We start from the raw sequence: 19,461 nt of genomic DNA, 5'->3' as shown, positions 1-19,461 counted from the left end.
TTCTGGCCACTCTTCCATACAGCCCAGCTCTGTGGAGTGTACGGTTTAAAGGGATCCTATGGATAGATACTCTAATCTCCACTGTGGAGCTTTGCAGCTCCTTCAGGGTTATCTTTGGTCTCTTTGTTGCCTCTCTGATTAATGCCCTCCTTGCCTGGTCTGTGAGTTTTGGTGGGTGGCCCTCTCTTGGCATGTTTGTTGTGGTGCCATATTCTTTCCATTTTTTAATAATGCATTTAATGGTGCTCCGTGGGATGTTCAAACATTCAGATCTTTTTTATAACCCAACCCTGATCTGTACTTCTCCACAACTTTGTCCCTGACCTGTTTGGACAGCTCCTTAGTCTTCATGGTGCCGCTTGCTTGGTGGTGCCGCTTGCTTAGTGGTGTTGCAGCCTCTGGGGCCTTTCAGAACAGGTGTAAATATATTGAGATCCTGTGACCGATCATGTGACACTTAGATTGCACACAGGTGGACTTTATTTAACTAATTATATTACTTTTTTAAGGTAATTGGTTGCACCAAACAAGTTTGTTTTTTTTTCATTTCACTTCAGCAATTTGGACTATTTTGTGTATGTCCATTACATGAATTCCAAATAAAAATCCATTTAAATTACAGGTTGTAATGCAACAAAATGGGGACAACGCCAAGGGGGATGAATTATTTTGCAAGGCACTGTATCTAATAGACTTCTGCTGTGAAGACCCTGTCAGAACCACAGACCTATATGTTGCTCACAAGGCAGAACAACTAGACTTCCCCAAAGCATAACAAAACATATCATTATGTTCTGGAGTTGTATATTTGTGATTGTACATCACCGATTGTACAGTCTGTAAAATAAATAGATGACATGCATCAATTAGGGATGATGTACTACAGGGATTTTAGATGTTTCCCCTAATTTAACCCCTGTGGGCTAAAGATAATCGTTGTTTATGTTCTAGAATGTATGTGAGCGCAGTTGTTTCCTGCCTCTCCAGCTGTGTGAAGAGAACCTCTATTGGCTCTGTTAGCAGGAGTAGTGCAACCCAGACATTTCTTTCCTCTCTCACATGGCACACTGCTCCTCTGTGCTCTCTTTTTTCATCTATCTATCTATCTATCTATCTATCTATCTATCTATCTATCTATCTATCTATCTATCTATCTATCTATCTATCTATCTATCTATCTTGAAAAAAACAGTCCCTCAACCCAATTGTAAATGTTTGGCTCAGGCACAGAGGTGGTCTCTTTAATAGATGGTTTTTGGATCGTTGATTCTCATCTTAAGATACATTTTCTGTCTGAAAATAAACAGGAGATTTCAACACACTCAATTGGGGCTGTTTCAAACACCCACGTGCTGTGTGTGTGTGCGCGCGCATGTCCCCTCAGTGTTTCTAAAGGGCCTGTAGGTCATCTGTTAGCCTCTGAATGGTGTGTTTCTTACCCTACGTCTTACTTTATCTTCAATGTGCTGACAATAGGGAAACTCTCTGTGTGCGGTTAAGTCCCGTAGCTAGGTACATATTTTTGTGGCGCTAGCTGTCACACTTGGAACGCAGTCAGTCATCTAAAGGGGATGAGGCGCCGAGTTAGTCAGTCACTCCAACGGGCCAGCTCTACTCCATGTGGTCCATCAGCTGCTGAGTAAGGGATGTGTGAGGCACACGTTGACATATTGCTCACATCACTCAGCACTGGCTGCAATTACATCAGCCTGTAACTGGTTTTATCCCAATTGGCACCCTGTTCCCTTATAGGGCACTATTTATGGTTAGAGGCCTATGGGCCCAGGTCAAAAGTAGTGCACTATATAGGTAATAGGGTTCTATTTAGGACCAACAAACAGTTACACCCCCGTGGCAGGCCGTTCAGCTCCAGTCCACACAGTGCCATCAGTCTTTCTGTGAGATCATAATCACAAAGATTTCTCTGAATGTTTCTCTGAGTTTACTGCTGCTGTGTGCCCATACTATGTGTGTGATCACTGATATGAGTCAAAGCAGATGGAACTCCCAGATGACAATATTCTGAAAATCTATGGTCAACTGTTGACTCATTTTGATTAAACACCGTTACATAAAACACCAGATATGAAGTTTCTTGTTTTGTTAAGTGGCCTACTGTTCTGAAACCCCCCTGGATGTTTCGATTGATGCAACAGTCAGCGTTTAAGCTGGCCACACTGTTTCTTCACAGAAATATTTTGCACAAACACAGTCCTCCAAACACAGTCCTTATGTTCAGACATTCACAGAAGTAGCGGCAGCATAACACAATCATCCAAACCGGAAAATGTAGACGACATTAATCCTAGCGCTAACTGAGGAAAGATTGACGTAACACAAGCAGTCATAGTTAGCTAACAGAAACCACAATGTGAATGAACTAATATAAATAACTATTTACAATTCATCACGTCAAGGGTGAGCTCACCATTGATCAAAATAATTGAGTAAAACACTTTCTAAAAATCGAATGTAATCCGGCGATGGGTAGTGTGTGCACGCCACCCAGTTTGTTTTTTTCACGTCAACCAAAGATAAGAAGTAGGAGTTTGGTCTGTTTGCAGTTGAAGGGGGTGTGTTATGATCATTCACTTCCCTTCATTCACTTCTGGAAGTTTACTTGAAAGGTGAGTGAACTATTCCTTCACCTCATTATAACATATTTTGTCTGACAGATGTTTACGTGACACCCAGAATGCATTGTATAATGTCAACAAACATGGCATCACACTTCGCTGGCAAATAGCTTAGCTATCATACTCAGTACAACATTCAAAAAAGTATTTTACATACATCAAAGGTGTCCTTTACAATCTATGCAATAATCAGAGTGCATTAGTTGTAAACTGTACTTGAAAACATGTGAATAACACTGGAAATGCCTTATCTGTATGCTACAGTAGAAAAGACAACACGATATACAGAAAATAAGGCACTTACTTTGATAGGAACGCACACATGTCCGAAGTTGTTATTTGTAAGGAAAACAACAATGAAGGCAATGCGAGTGCCAGCCAGAAAATGTGCCAGGGGGATAAAGTTTGTGCAAGACTGCGCAAATATCTGCATATTTGATCTGTGGAAAGGTGCTGGGCAGGTGCTTGAGCTCTCCTCGAAGAGAAAAGTTTGTCCGGCTCAGTAGTAAAGCCTCAACATATATTGTCCGCAACAGTGAAATGGGCTACTTTTATGTGAATTAATGAGGAGGAGGAACACACCTCAATTCATACCGTTGTTAGAAAATAAAACTTGTTAGAAAATTATTAGAAATTGACAGGTTGAAACAGCCTATAGATAATTAGCAGGCAGCGTGGGTTCACTGTCCTGTTGTGCATCAATCACATTTTGGAACAGTGCTTACTACATAAATTGGCCCGACCAACCAGTGCTCCCGCACATTGGCTATCTGCATTGTGTCCCACCACCCGCCAACCCCTCTTTTTATGCTTCTGCTACTCTCTGTTCATCATATATGCATAGTCACTTTAACGATACCTACATGTACATACTACCTCAATACGCCTGACTAACAGGTGTCTGTATATAGCCTTGTGGTTGTCTTTCTACTGTTTTATTTCTTTACTTACCTACACACACATGCATACCTTTTTTTCCCGCACCATTGGTTAGAACCTGTAAATAAGCATTTCACTGCTGTATTCGGCGCACGTGACAAATCAACTTTGATTCTGACATCCGGTGCATAAAACAACTCATGTTGGGGCGAACGTTAGAGATATTTGGAACTCACAGGTGAAAAGGTTAAAACTGCAACATTTTCTGTGAACAATAGCATGAGATTAGCTTTCAAACAGCATTTCTTTTTTGTTATCTGACCCATGACAAAAAGTGTAGAATTGCCGGAAATTAGCTTTAAAATTGCAGCATATTTTCAGAGCCTCATGACAAAATGTGTAGACTAGCTTTGGACACACAATGTGTTGAAATTCAGGAAGTTAGCTGTTTTCCTAAAAAAATGAATCTGTTTTTCTAAAACAGGGGCCCCCAAATGCGGTAGTCCCGCCCTGGCCTGGAGTGTTTTGTGAAGCTCCATTTCGATCTTCCCTAGCTGGAGTCTGGGGCGTAGAGTCTGTTATCTCTGCTCTGTTTAAGGGGCTCTGATTAGAGACTCTGATCAGCAAGCAACACAATTGCCACTGAGAGGCTTCCACTCAAGCGAGTAGCTTTACTGTACTTTCTCCACATACATTAAGCAGTTATAAGCAGCTTTCAGTAATTTGTTAATGTAGCCATTCATTGATTGTCTTGTGTATTTTGCTTATTGTTTAATGTAAAACAACAACAACAAAATTCTTTCTGCACAGTATGATGAACAAAGGCAATATAATTTAAGCTTATTGATTTCCCCCATTCCCCCATTCTGCATCCTTCCTTTTCTTTAGGTGCTGAGTGTCCAGTACCACTCAAACCTCTGCAAACCCCAGTACGGGAGCCCCCCCCAGTTAGTCATCCCCCCACCCCTGCAGTACCCTCCCCCTCCCTCAGACCCAGACTCCCCCGATGCCTCACCAGAGAGCCACGGGGAGGAGGCCCCCTCAGTGTAGGTCTCTCATCCCAGCTGACCTCCTCTACTGTTGGCCTGCCTTTCCCTCCGGCAGCCAGCCACTCTCCTTCCAACCTTCATGTCTTCGTCTAACTCTTCTCCTTTTTCAGTGCTGCTTCCCTCCCTGAACTTCATAGTTGTTGTTGAATGTCCTGTGTGGCTCAGTTGGTAGAGCATGGTGCTTGCAATGCCAAGGTTGTGGGTTTGAGTCCCAGAGGGGACCAGTACAAAAAAATATATATATATATGAAAATGTATGCACTAAGTTGCTCTGGATCAGAGCTTCTGCTAAATGACAAGAATGTTAAAATCAATCTGTGTGTATCACAGTTTTCCCTCTTAACGTGTAGTCCGGCTCATGTGGACATTCTACCCAGGCTTGCCACGTCGTTCATCTCCTTTGCAGCCAGTTAAACCTGTTACGAGGCCTCCTTTATAACAGACAGGCTGATAGGCAAGCTGAGCCCAATGCTGAAGGTCAGCTGTGACAGTGAAGTTCCTTGTATCCCAAATGGTACCCTATTCTCTATATAATGCTCTTCTTTTGACCAGGGCCTATAGGGCTCTGTTCAAAAGTAATGCACTATATAGGGAATAGTGTGCCATTTAAGACTCAACGTTAATCATCCTGTGAGGCTTTCATTGTATGTTTTTGTTAATCTCCTGCTGTCTGTAAAATGCTGTGAGTTTCTGTTGTCAGGCTGCGATAGCCGCACCTTCTTTCTTCAGGGCTCCAGAACACTTATCTACCCTGTCCGATTTCTATCTCATGTCTTCTTCTTTTCCCTCTCCTCTGCCTCTCCCCTCCACAGTCTACTGCTGTGCCCCTGTCCGTTTCCCGTTCTCCAAGCCTCGGTGAACAGACACAGACAGACTTCTCTGGCCTGCCGTCCTCTCACTGTCTTCCTCTACCACCTCCTCTCCTCCCTCGCCTCTTCTGCACCTTCATGTCTTCCTGCTGGACCTCTGCTTCTTCCATCCTCCTTTTCCTGTTCTTAGAACTGCCCCTTGAACTTCCTTTCTTTCCCATCTCTACACTTTCAAATCCTCTCTTGTTGATGTCTTTTCTTTTCCTTGTTTTTTGTGGCTTGTTTTTATAAATGTCTGTATATACAGTATAAACTATAAGCCATTTTGTATTTCAGGTAGTTATACAGTGGTTTGTTCGGTAGAGAACTAAGAGGAACGTGACGTGTAGGGCTGATGGGGACAGGGATGTGTGTGATCAGTAGGCTGTTTAAGTGCAGATGAAATAGCCATACATGTATTGAGTGTGGAGTGATTGATGTAGACATTCTGAAATGAGGGTGTAAGGAAAGTCATACGATATCTCCATATCAATGATTTGTTGGTGGTGGTATAGATTTCTATGTTATTGCTTAGTGTTTGTAGTGGTTAGTAACTAGAAACCAGGCTGTTGTTTCTCTGCATGCTGATTGATTGACTCCATTAAGGAGTGACCAATAAATCAATGACACTTTTTATGTGGAGGGTTCATCCTTTTTATGAGATTAGCTCCTTGGACATTGGTTAGTATTAGTGGGTTTGTGAGAAGCAGCTTCACTGCGATAACATATCAGTGGAGAGCCATATAGAAGTCACTCTTGTTTACATGTTTTTAGCTTTTACGTTGGACGTGTGAGTGAAATAAATAACTCTTCTGTATTGGCTTATCCAGATATTCAGCCCTCCTTTAAGTGCCTTTGTCAATAGCAGCATTCATGTGGGTTTTAATTGTGTTATATTGTACAAAAAAAGCATTTAAAAACATATCATTACAAGTGCAAAATTAGCATGGCGTCCAAGACAGATCATTGAGATCAAGGATTTCCTTGAAATGGACAAGCATGAAAATATTAATATTTTATCATTTCATTTGACATTAAAGCCTTAAGACCATTTGTGTATTGAGGCCATGAGGAAATTATTTGTGATTGGGATTTTGGTCTGTGTGTGCTGGTAATGTGGCTTAGTGTGTTTCAGTATGTTGTGGATAGAGAGATGATAGATGTCTATGACTGGATGTGTGTGAGAGAGTGTTACTGGCACAGAGAGAGACTTACTGCCTTAGAGTCTTGACTTGGTTTGTGCATTATTTGGGTTTATGTGATGGGAGAAAGGATGAGTTCATGTTTGTGTAAGAATTTGTTTTGGATGGCTAAGCCAGTGCTTTGGGAGGGCCACTCTGTGTGAGTCACTGGATCTCCAGGAACAGGCTCTCTTCACCATTACAGCTCTGCCTGAAGTTGACAGGCCCAGCTCTCACACACTCATGGGTTGGGTGGCTTTAAAGCGTCTCTCTAACGACTTCTCAGTGGTGTGCTCTGCATGCTGGCTGGATAATACTGTAAACCTAATAAATGGAACATAAAGTTAAAGTCAGAAGTTTACATACACTTAGGTTGGAGTCATTAACTCGTTTTTCAACCACCACAAATTTATTGTTAACAAACTGTAGTTTTGGCAAGTCGATTAGGACATCTACTTTGTGCATGACACAAGTAATTTTTCCAACAATTGTAGACCTCCACAAGTCTGGTTCATCCTTGGGAGCAATTTCCAAACGCCTGAAGGTACCACGTTATTCTGTACAAACAATAGTACACAAGTATAAACACCATGGGACCACGCAGCCAGGGTTAGGGTTAGGGTTGGATGTCATAAGGTGAATGCACCAATTTGTAAGTCGCTCTGGATAAGAGCGTCTGCTAAATTACTTAAATGTAAATGTAAATGTAATACTGCTTAGGAAGGAGACGCGTTCTGTCTCCTAGAGATAAACATACTTTTTGCGAAAAGTGCAAATCAATCCCAGAACAACAGCAAAGGACCTTGTGAAGATGCTGGAGGCAACGGGTACAAAAGTATCTATATCCAGAGTAAAACGAGTCCTATATCGACATAACTTGAAAGGCCGCTCAGCGAGGAAGAAGCCACTGCTCCAAAACCGCCATGAAAAAAAAAACTACGGTTTGCAACTGCACATGGGGACAAAGGTCATACTTTTTGGAGAAATGTCCTCTGGTCTGATCAATAAAAAATAGAACTGTTTGACCATAATGACCATCGTTATGTTTGGAGGAAAAAGGGGGAGGCTTGCAAGCCGAAGAACACCATCCCAATCGTGAAGCACGGGCAGCATCATGTTGTGGGATGCTTTGCTGCAGGAGGAACTGGTGCACTTCACAAAATAGATGGCATCATGAGGTAGGAAAATTATGTGGACATATTGAAGCAACAGCTGAAAATATCAGTCAGGAAGTTAAAGCTTGGTCACATATGGGTCTTCCAAATGGACAATGACCCCAAGCATACTTCCAAAGTTGTGGCAAAATGGCATAAGAACAGCAAAGTCCAGGTATTGGAGTGGCCATTACAAAGCCCTGACCTCAATCCTATAGACAATTTGTGGGCAGAACTGAAAAAGCATATGCGAGCAACGAGGCCTTCAAACCTGACTCCGTTACATCAGTCTGTCAGGAGGAATGGGCCAAAATTCACCCAATTTACCCGAAACGTTTGACCCAAGTTAAACAATTTAAGGGGAATGCTCCCAAATACTAATTGAGTGTATGTAAACTCCTGATCCACTGGGAATGCGATGAAAGAAATAAAAGCTGAAATAAATAATTATCTTCTATTATTCTGACATTTCATATTCTGAATTCTGAACGAAAGTGGTGATCCTAACTGATCTAAGATGGGGAATGTTAACTAGGATTAAATGTCAGGAATTGTGGAAAAACTGAGTTTAAATGTATTTGGCGAAGGTGTATGTAAACTTCCGACTTCAACTGTATGTATTAATGTTCCTGCTTTTGGCTTGATGGGCAGTGAGATAAGTGAGACGTTATACAATCTAAATGTTTTGCTCCAAAGCCAAGTGGGAGACCATAGGACTACGGTACATGATGCAACATGTCAATATCGTTCATGGGAAATACTGAGTACAGGATCATAAGGTATGTTTAAGCCTGCCCACATCAACGTAGCGGTTTCTTTGAGCCACAAGTGTGTGTCTACCTCAGAATGTATGTCTAGCTGACATTGTATAATACAATTTCTCTCAATCTTCCCCTCTCTGCTTCCCTCCTTTCTCTCTCATGCACATGCTTGTACAACCTCTCTTTTTGTTGTTGCTGTGAACTGTTCTTCTCAATAGACCACAGATAACATTGTAACTAGATCAGCTTATTTTACATCATTATACAGCTTTCTTCTGTCAGTTGATAATACTGATGATTATGCTGTTGATGATAATGATGATGATGATAATCTACCACCCCTCTGCACGGACACCAGCTTGGCTGCACTCTCGGCGTCTCTCTGTGGCAGGACCCCAGACCCCAGAGGCAGAGGAGACTTTATCCATGGGCAGCAGTGGCAGTGGCAGCTTCCAGGACCAGGGTTATGCAGCCTCCGAGGGCATGGCTGAGGACTCTGGCCTGGTCAGCTCCCCCTCGGCCTCCGACACCACTCACCCTACCTCCCCTGACGGAAGTCTCTCCCTGGGCTCTTCTGGCTCCACTCACCCCATGATCCATCCCCTCACCAAGGACTGTTCTAGTGATAGTGACGAGGGCTGTGCCACGTGGGGCTCCAGACACAGGTACTGTAGCTGTGCTACCACTGACCTGCTCTGCTCACTGCATTATCATAGAAATGTTCAGGGTGGACACTTAGCAAAGTCAAACTCACACTGCTTTTCAATTATTATTTCTTAGTTATCCTACCCTTATGCACTTACTACTACTAGCCTTGTCGCAGACCTTAGCAAAAGCTGTTTTTGTCATTAGAATGGTACCTAGCCTTGGAGTCAGATCCTCCCTGTGATTTTCCATCTCCCTCCTCGCTCCCAGTTCTCAGTTCTGCCTCGCGTCTCTCACTATTTAGTCAGCTTTCTCACCTCTCGCATGTCTCTGTACCGGCTTGTTTTTAAAGGCCTGTTTTACTGTGCCAACAGTGCTTCCTGAGTCACTGCAGTCCACGTGTGTTGAAGCTAAGGGGTTACCTTCCAAAGCCTGCAGCGTCACTTAAAATCTGCTGGGCTCTAAAGTGAAATCTCTGGGGTTTTTCTCAGGAAAATAGGCTCTACCTAGTCTGCAGGAGGAAAGTTCTATTTGGCTTGGCCAAGAAGAGAAGAAATATAACCCCATGCCATTTTAGGTTAGTTTAGAAAAGAAACACGTAAATAAAACAGAGGAATCCTCAGTGGACACCTTGAACTAAGTAATATGAATAAATATTTCAAGGGCAGTAGACTCCACCATCACCTAAATGTAACTTTCAAACTTTTGAGTTAACTTGAGTTCTCCTTTTATGCTACCTGCAAAACAGTTCAAAACTTAACTTGTATTACCCCCTCCTCCCTTAGACACAGCAGTGATATCAGCCACAACGACAAAGCAGGCAAAACAAAGGACATCTATGACGAGGACCCAGAGCTCACCACTCAGTTCAACCAGACTCTGGCTGATCTGGATGCTGATCTAGCAGGTGAGCTTTTAGTAGAACACAAATTCAAAGAAAAAATGTTTTATTGTCCATCAAATGCACATTAATGACATACTGGAGACATCCTGGAAACCACAATGGATGCACAGGACCAAAACAATATTTGTTGTATCGTCAATAAGCAGGCCGGCTAACACATGTATTTTCATTTGTCCATGTCCACTAGATATAAGTCACATAGATGCTGTTTCAGTGCAAGAGCACCCCTATGTGATGTCCACTGAGAGCAATGACATCCCCGTGTCTGTGGTGGATATGGAGGTCCCGGTCACAGCCATAGATGAAGTCCTGGAGGACTACGAGACACAGAGCATGACGGATCACCAAGCCACACTAATGAGTAGCTCTCAAAGAACGGACAATAAAGACCTGAACCACAGTCATCATCATTCAAGTGTTGGTGGCATACAGAACAAAAACAACAACGCCTGTACGTCTGACGGCTCCAGCAAAGTCAGCTCTACTCAACCACAGCCCGCGCAGCGCCTCAAATCACCAGGGAAGAAGCTTGCCAATGGCACCACGGGGAAAGACCATACAGCAGTGGTCTCTAAGACTAAAGTAGAAGTTCAAAGATGGGAGTCCACTGAGGCAGCTGAGAGGAAAGCCTCACCTGTCAACAGCTCTCTCGCTGTCCCAGAGAGCCATTCCAAGTCCCCTGAGGAAGAGGTTCCCACCTATAGAGGCCACGCTGCCTCCCAAGCACAAACGAAAATCACATGTAGCCCAGTCTCCCGATTTGGTATGAAAACATTCACTATCGTCCCTCCCAAGCCCGCAGTTGCAACCCGGCCTCAGAAGCCAGCAGAGGCCCCGGCCACTCTGACAACCGGTGCCATTAGAATTGACGATCAGGGTAACATGGTCAAAGTAGCCATCGCCCGAAACAAGTTTGGCGGATCCTCTGAGTCTGGGATCAACAAAGATGACTCTGTCTCACCACTCCTGGGGAAAGCCAAAACATTCCGTAGCTCCTCGGAGAAGCAGGACACTTCTGCACATTCGGTCCCCACTAGTAGAGGACCTGTCCCTTTCACAAAGACCCAGAGCCCAGAGTCTGAGGTCCACAAACCCACCCATCGGGTCGTAGCCTCTGAGCCACCTGCAGCCAAGGCAACACCTAAGGCCTCTGAACCTGTAGCCAAGATGACACCTAAGGAAACATGCAAAGATGTGGTTGAGGTAACAAAGGACATCTCACAGGAAGCAGAGGGCAAGGCCTCAGTTCCACTTTCAGAGACTCCTGTGCAGCAGAAGACTATGAAACTGAACCCTGGTATTCTCCAAGACCAGAAGAGAAATCTTTCCTTCCTCAAGCCGTCCAGGAGAACATCCAGTCAGTACGTAGCTTCTGCCATTGCTAAATACGCTGTGAAGCCCACCATGGCCAAAGCTGACAACATCCAAGAAGTACCAACAGAGTTGTCTGACCCCATGAGAAGAACACCTGGCAGTTACGGCTATCAGAAAGAGTGTCGATCTTTTCATGTAAATCCACAGAGTTCCTCTGGTACATCTACTAATGTACCAGTGAAGAAGGAGAGCAGCTCTGGGTCTGGGTCCTATCACACCGGTGCTAAATGTTACCCTGACTACCTCTCTGCAGAGAAACAGGTAGTCTCTGGTGAGTTGACGCAAGGAGTGGACAGGAGTGGTTATAGGAGCAGTTCTACCCTGCGAGTTGCTGGACGGAACTCCCAGTCACTGGACTCTGATACAGTGGCCAATAACACTAAGCAGCATGGGCCCAACAGTCCCAGTCCCAGACAGATGACACCAGCACCACAATCCCCCACAAAACAGGTACCTACCATCTCCAAGCCCTCGCAGGGTCAACCACCTGCAGAGACACTAGGTCCCAAAGGTCATCCAGCCCTGGCAAAGAAGCCTGAACCAACACGAGCAGCTGCTGCCAGCAACGACCTCCCAGAGCCCCAGCAGGTCAGTCTGTTTGGGCCGGTGAAGAAGTTCAAACCTGTGATCATGAAGTCGGTCCAGATGGACACGTCGCTACACACCACTCTGATGTCGGCCATCCAGTGTGGGGATGGGAAGGAGAGGCTCAGAAAGGTGAGAGAGAGAGGCCCGTCATGCTAACTTCACAAAGATCACTGTTTTTCTTCTTTTTTTATTTTTAAAGTGCAAGTCTACAGCTACTTCTAATTTCCCTGATTTTCCCTGTCGGATTAGGTATCGGACTCAAGTGCAAGCAGCACTTTGAAGAAATCGTCCTTTGTTGAGGAAGAGAATGAGCGATGTGCGCTACTGGTAGCCATTAGAGGCCAAAGTAACTCTGCAGGGCTAAGGAAGGTAAGCTATAGCCAAGAGTCAGATGGGGTTTTGCTTTGGTTTTGCAATGTCTTGATGTAGCACAGGGGATCTGTTGCTTGTCACTGAATAGCTCATTTCAGGAGAACAAGCAGCACTATGTTTATTATATATATGAGTCTATTTGCATTCCCCTTGAATGTGATCTGGTTTGTTTTCATGTAAGGATCATGGTGAAATGAGAGGAGGATATGTGTAGTTGTGAGGGAGGCCCGATGTGGTGAGCTCTAGAATGTTCCTGCCCAGCTCACCAGCAGGAATCTCAGAAATGTGCATTACTAAATCAGGTTCTCAGGGCAATAATGTGGAATTTAGGTTTGATAAAAAAAGAATGGAATGTTTGATGGGAGTTCTTGATTCTATTCCTTAGCTACCTGTTAAATTCAGTTGGAGGAGCTAAAGTAGATCCAGGCTAGCGACAGCTTAACTTAGAGTTGCAAAGCTGTTTGAAATGCCTTTAAACTTTTGTTTCGTTGCCTAGTAAACCACTGGGGTTAACAAGGTATAAGAGGGAAATGTGTGTGTGTGTGTGTGTGTGTGCATGTGAAAGCAGCCGTCAAATGGGTCTATGTATCTGGACTGCCATTGTTCCCCTCTCTACGCTCCACAGACCATATCCCAGGCTGCAGAGGAGCTTGACAAGTTCAGGAAGACTGAGGAGGATGTGTGTGATGCCTTCCCTGCCATGCCTCCCCCTCCTCCATTTGTGTCTCTGCCACCTCCACCTCCCTCTATGCTCCCTCCTCCTCCTCCTGCCCATCCCTCCACTCAGCCCAAGCCCACTATGGTGGGGGAGCCTCTGGGGGCTGGGCAGAATCCCGCTCTGGCCCGGGATGCAATGCTCGAGGCCATTCGCTCTGGCTCTGCAGCTGATTGCCTGAAGAAGGTACAGTACTGCAGGCAGCCACAAAAACAATACATTAGCAACACACAAAAGAGGGAGACAGTTATTGGGAGAGAGTTTAGTCATCAAGTTACAGGTTGTCAATTGAATGTTTTCAGATAGAGGAAATGGAGGTGATCATAAATGACCTTTTGTGCATGCACTCACATGGGAACTCACCAGCCAGGCGACTACCCACCATTCCTCACCTAGTATTACCTTGTCTTTTGTTGCAACATGTCTGTGACAGGAACAAACAATTCCTGGGAGACATTCTGTGCTAGTTGGAGACCAAGATTCCATCACGTAGTTCCACAGTCTGTGGGGCTGTGCAGCTTGAGCAATGTATTGTTCCTTTAGATTAACCAATGAGACAAATACAATAAAAACACTTTCATTCTTTACAAAATATTTTACTTCTTGCATGATCTGAACTCTTAACTTTAACTCAATGTCAGGCAATTTTTAATTGGTACAGAGCAAAAAATAACACGGGTTTTCATGTTTCATCTATTTTATTCAGGTCAATGGCCGCACAAAAACAGTTCAAGTGAACGGTAGACTTGGTACTATACAAGCAGCATCATCCCTCTCACAAGGACAATAAAGAATCTTCCAGAATGATTCCAAAACATCTTGCAAACCATCTGATTAGAATCCTCGTAGGCAGCCAAATAATATGTTGTCTTTCACCTTAATTTATCACTGTCCTTATGTATATGTATCCAATTATGTGTACTTGAATAGTTGCAATAACTGGAAAGATTAATTGCTGTACAAAAGCATGTGCCAATAATTGTTGTTGCTTTTTATTAGCTGCTCTTGCTGATGATGATGATGATGATGATAATAGTAATCTTAGGAAATTAGTTTTGCTCTTTTATTATTTCTTTTTTTATTTTACTTTTTAATAATAGTCCACATGGAATTGATGCCTCATGCTATCTTACTGTCAGTGTTATATTTGATTATTACATATTTGCTGTATATATTCCATGTAATAGGATGCAATGGATCAGACTCATTGATATAGTGCAATGAGTAACACTGGTCACCAGTAACACTGGTCAAGCATGACTAAATTTGGCTCCAAGGGACTCTCATCTCCAGGTGGTGATTAGGTCTGTATCCCAAATGGCAGGCTATTCCCTATATAGTACACTACTTTTGACCAAAACCTTATGGGCCCTTGGCAAAAACTAGTGCACTAAATAGGGAATAGGGTAGCATTACTCTAGTTTATTTTTGCAAAGCTCTGGGTTTTTAGATCTCATCTATGCTGCTATTCAACCTTTACATGTTTTTATTTTAAAATTATAATGCCTCTTAATATATTTATTTTAATATTCAGAGAAAATATTACTAACATATCCTTTCTTGACATTGCAAAAGCATTTTTGAAACATTTCTGTTTATGTGTAACTATTGGTGAATAATATCACCATGACTTAGTAAAATAGTTTACTAATCAATAGATATATGAGTAATGAACAAGAGGTATGGGCTGTTACTCCATTTTCAGAAAACAATTCTGGTTAATATTTGCTATGATTTTATTGTTTATTTAATCACAGTGTTCTATGTTGTATGCATGGGGCTTCAGTGCACAGCTTTTTGTTATTGTTATTGGGGCGGTAGGGTAGCCTAGTGGTTAGAGCATTGGATGAGTAACTGGAAGGTTGCAAGTTCAAACCCCCGAGCTGACAAGGTACAAATCTGTCGTTCTGCCCCTGAACAGGCAGTTAACCCACTGTTCCTAGGCCGTCATTGCAAATAAGAATTTGTTCTTAACTGACTTGCCTAGTTAAATAAAGGTAAAATAATAAATTAAAAAAATGGTATTCACAGTAGATCTGATGTGCAGTACTGTACATGAGCTTGTTTCTCTAGACGTTTTATGGCATTACTATAGTAGCTGAAAGAAAGCAAAAGTGAATATTATAATATATCTTGCAAATGAGTACTATCCATATTGATCAGAATGACTGAATGATAGACTTAAAGGGCCCCCCCACTGTAAAGCATGAAAATAGGGACCACAAGATTCTAGACTGGTCTGTCAAAAGATGGATTCATAGGTTGTCCAGTTCCTTAAAATTCAGTTTAGATGTTTACTTATGTTCTAGACCAGCAGGCTCCAGACCTTGTAGGGTAAGAGTTGAAGGTAGACCTTCAATACCTTCAACTCTTACCCTACGAGGTCTGGAGCCTGCTGGATTTCTGTGTTACCTGATAATGAATTTCCCCCACCTGGTGTCCCAGTTCTAAATCAGTCCCTGATTACAGAGGAACAATGAAAAAAAAGCAAAGGAACTGGCTTCAAGTTCCAGAGTTGTGTTTGAGGCTAGAAAGTTGTAGATTTTGTTAACTACAGATAAATGATTACAGTAATAAACTGTTGTTAAAATTGGAAATAAATAGAATAATATAAATCCAATCAAATTAAGTTTTATAAGCTATTGCTTTTTTATGTTAAGTGCATGTTGTTTTTGGAAGAATTTCACATTTTATTTTATCCACAAATTATACTTTTTTCAATAAATGATTTTTGTAACCATGTAACAGTTTTTTCTTCTGTACATTGATCTTAAATACTGTCTGGATGTGCACTTTAAATTCCACTGTAGCTATAATGTAAGTACAGTGTAACTACTTGCAATAACCCTAATCCTAAATACAGTGTAAGTGCAATGTAACAATGAGCTTATAACTGCAGGGTAAAATCTTATGTATATTTATGTATTGATCGTTTGGTAGTGTAGCAAGCTCTTGAGTCAGGGAGCAGTTAATCTAACATGCAGTAGATGTGTTTCTCATTTGGTTGTTGGCTGTGGTTATTGTTGTCCTTATGAAATCTGGAAGCCAAACAGACCTCTTTCTTATGATGCCACCAGGCTTACATTTTGTTTTGAGAGGATTTCCACACCCAACTATTCCAAGCTACTCTGAACCATGACTCATCATGTGGTCATTACTGACATATAACTTTACTTAAACTGTATTCCCTGACCATACTGGTTTAGGTTCCCCCAAAAATCCTATAGATGGCCTCCTGGGCCCTAACATTTCAGCGTTTGCAGATCTGAACGGTCTGGATCGGTATAATCAGGGTAGTGGTGGTTTATTACACTATTTTGATTCCATCTTACAGATCTACCCAGTTAGGGCTAAGGGGAAGGGGTTAGTGAGAGAACTAAGACCAGCAGTGGGAGCACAATGTCCCTTCACTTCAGCTTCACAGGCTCCCTGCTCTGCTTTGCCTGATCTGCCTCTCTCAAAGGCCGGGCAGGCCCACAAAAAGTAAGTGATCTGGGGATTAGGTTTCTGGGTATGTGTCTGTTGTCTGACATGCGATCCAGATTTCACCATATACAAAGAAAGTATGTGTCCCAAATAGCTCTCTATTCCCTGTATAGTGAACTACTACCCTATGGGCCCTGGTTAAAAGTAGTGCTCTATAAAGGGAATAGGGTGTCATTTGGGATGCTGCCAGAAAGGGTAATCCTCTCCACACTGTAGGTCTGTAAATACTTGCTGGCCCACAGGCCCTCTGTCGGTCAGAATTCCTGCTCATTTGTGGCCATTCTCTGTCTTATGAAACTAACTGCAGCAAGACAGAGTGTTTGGTTGGTTCTAAGCCAACCACCGCCACAACCGTTAATGCAGAAAAACAAATCTCTTTCTAAATCAAGACTTACTGGCAGCTCATGACACAGCATAGACGAAGGTAGTGGTTAACTCACAGCATTCATGGTTGAGAAGGATGATGGCTATCAATTGTTTGTCTTAACACCATTTCCACGTGATACAATTGTAAGTAAGATTCCTGCAATATCACATTTTATTTGTCAGGTACACAGTTTCATCAGGTATATAAGTTGCAGTGAAATTCCTGAACATCCTTGTGATGAAAAACGGGTGAAGAACAAATGCAGCTTTTCAATGCAACTATGTTCACGTTAGCCTCGGCTCCCAAGATTGGCCGAAGTGAAAGCCTGTAACAGAGGCTATTGTCACATGGGCCTAATGCATGAATAATGTTACAGAGAGGAGATCTGATCCCAGGTGTGATGTTGTCTGTGTACAATGCCCTTTTATATTGTGGCGTGTTTGGCAGGGTCACACAGTATGGAACCACTGTTGTTCTCTTCACCCAGATACTACAAGTCTGGGACGGGTCCTCTGTCTTCCCTACCCTATCATTAGGCAGGCTCAGCTGAGGAACGTTCCAGACCTACAACCTTTTACACTACAGACTCTTTGAATTCTTTCCCATGGTTGAGTTCATTGAGTAAATCCCATTTTAGGTGTCTTATTAGAATAATCAGATTGATAAATCCCATACTGTGGCACATTAATAGCACAATGGCTACATTTGCACAATTATATGAAGGAATATATACTCACCACCATGGTTAGTGTAGGGCATGTAACCCCTGTAAGCCTATTGCAACACAGTGCTTGGAGGGGTGAAATACCAAAACACTGCATAGGAGTAGGGAAAGGTAACTCCAGAGCATTGAACTCTTGATTAAACTTTTATGCAACAGGACCAATAGGACATTATGAAATTGAAAAACAACAACTGTACATTTTGTAGTGTACCCCAACATGTTATGTAATTGTATGGTGTATGCTTACAGACACTTTTATCCAAAGAGACTTACAGTTATGCGTGCATACATTTTTACATATGTGTGGTCCAGGGAATCAAACCCACAACCCTAGTGGTGCAAGCGCCACTCTCTACCAACTCAGCCATACAGGACCACTATGTAAGTATCATTTAGATTTACAGTTTGAAAAGCTATACAATAGTGACACAATGGACTGAAATAAAGTTTAGGCCAAAGGGCTGGAACTGAAATAAAACCTGAGCAATACTGTCAACTTTCCAGGGTCCCTGCTCCACTTCTTAGCACCCACATGCTTACTCCAGGCTGAGACCTGAGACCCCGGGGCCTGATTTACATGGGAACGAGCATGGGGGCTGTATCTACTGATTTGGGAAAAGTTTGCTGTGTATAGTGTCTATTTTTGCAGCAGTGTGCTATGTCTGCAGACAGGACTTCTCGGCATGTCTCTCCCCCCCTGCACACACACAAAAAGTATTTTATCTATAATGTATTATTCGTTGTGTCGTACACCAGTAAGACTAGCTGTCACCATTGGCGTCTGCTAATGGGGATCCTAATAAATCAAATCAAATGCTTTCTCTCAAGTGGCTTTATTGGCATGGGAAACATATGTATACCAGGCCAAAGCAAATGAATTAGAATTAGATAATAGTGAAATAAATAAAAATACACTCAAAGTTCCAAAAGAATAATGACATTTCAAATGTCATGTCTATATACAGTGTTGTGACGAGATGCAAGTTAAGTCGCATTTACAATATTAAGTCGCATTTACAATGATGTTTGTTCTTCACTTCTCTCTCTCTCTCTCTCTCTCTCTCTCTCTCTCTCTCTCTCTCTCTCTCTCTCTCTCTCTCTCTCTCTCTCTCTCTCTCTCTCTCTCTCTCTCTCTCTCTCTCTCTCTCTCTCTCTCTCTCTCTCTCTCTGTTCAGCTGATGAGTACTGAATATTCCGCTAGAGCCCAGACACACTCTCTCTCTCTCTCTCTCTCTCTCTCTCTCTCTCTCTCTCTCTCTCTCTCTCTCTCTCTCTCTCTCTCTCTCTCTGTTCAGTTGATGAGTACTGAATATTCCTCTAGAGCCCAGACACATGAGGCGATGTGGGCGGAGTCAGCCGAGAGGGGAGGGAGGAGTTGTTTCGTGTGTGTTGAGGAGTCAGCTGAGAAATCAACTGCTAGCTGCTTGTCCTCATCGGGAATGTTGACCACTGGAGCGTGTTGAGCAAGAAAAGCAAAGCTGTTGCGCGAGCAACTATTTTCAAGTTGTGTCTTCCCATCCCAAGTGCAAGGCTGTCTGATTGCGCTTGTTTGCAATTCTACAGAGGCCTGTCAATAAGGTGGGTGTATTATTCCAAGATCAAGGGAGTCTTGTGTTATTTGAAATATGGTGTAATTGTATGCATCTTTCTTGACTTTCTAGAACACAGAAAGCAAAGTTTAGTGTAACTAGCTAGCGCCTCTGGATGTAAACTGCTGTCGGGTGAGACTGGAACACTGCGCAGCGTGGCTTGTAGCGTGAGGCTCTGTCTTTCACGAT

At 42.8% G+C, this 19,461-nt stretch overlaps 2 protein-coding genes across 10 annotated transcripts in view; both read left to right on the top strand.

The window, feature by feature from the left end:
• The window catches only part of LOC123997865 (protein cordon-bleu-like), a 64,132-nt gene extending 48,284 nt beyond the window's left edge, over window positions 1-15,848 (top strand). For all 7 annotated transcript variants that reach the window (XM_046302493.1, XM_046302495.1, XM_046302494.1 and 4 more), the window contains 6 exons: window positions 8,867-9,173; window positions 9,939-10,060; window positions 10,245-12,148; window positions 12,269-12,388; window positions 13,017-13,292; window positions 13,813-15,848. In XM_046302493.1, the coding sequence (XP_046158449.1) occupies window positions 8,867-9,173; window positions 9,939-10,060; window positions 10,245-12,148; window positions 12,269-12,388; window positions 13,017-13,292; window positions 13,813-13,896 (2,813 nt within the window). In that variant the 3' untranslated portion in view covers window positions 13,897-15,848. The remainder of the gene's footprint in view (window positions 1-8,866; window positions 9,174-9,938; window positions 10,061-10,244; window positions 12,149-12,268; window positions 12,389-13,016; window positions 13,293-13,812) is intronic.
• A 3,266-nt stretch (window positions 15,849-19,114) lies between these two features.
• Window positions 19,115-19,461, top strand: part of LOC123997864 (growth factor receptor-bound protein 10-like) — a 90,149-nt gene continuing 89,802 nt past the window's right edge. For all 3 annotated transcript variants that reach the window (XM_046302487.1, XM_046302486.1, XM_046302485.1), the window contains exon 1: window positions 19,115-19,261. The gene's annotated coding sequence lies outside the window, so the exon portion shown is untranslated. The remainder of the gene's footprint in view (window positions 19,262-19,461) is intronic.

This window comes from Oncorhynchus gorbuscha, linkage group LG15, assembly GCF_021184085.1.
Source record: "Oncorhynchus gorbuscha isolate QuinsamMale2020 ecotype Even-year linkage group LG15, OgorEven_v1.0, whole genome shotgun sequence".
Taxonomy (NCBI): Eukaryota; Metazoa; Chordata; class Actinopteri; order Salmoniformes; family Salmonidae; genus Oncorhynchus; species Oncorhynchus gorbuscha.
The sequence above is the reverse complement of the archived record's forward strand: the minus strand, read 5'-3'. Positions and strand labels throughout refer to the sequence as shown.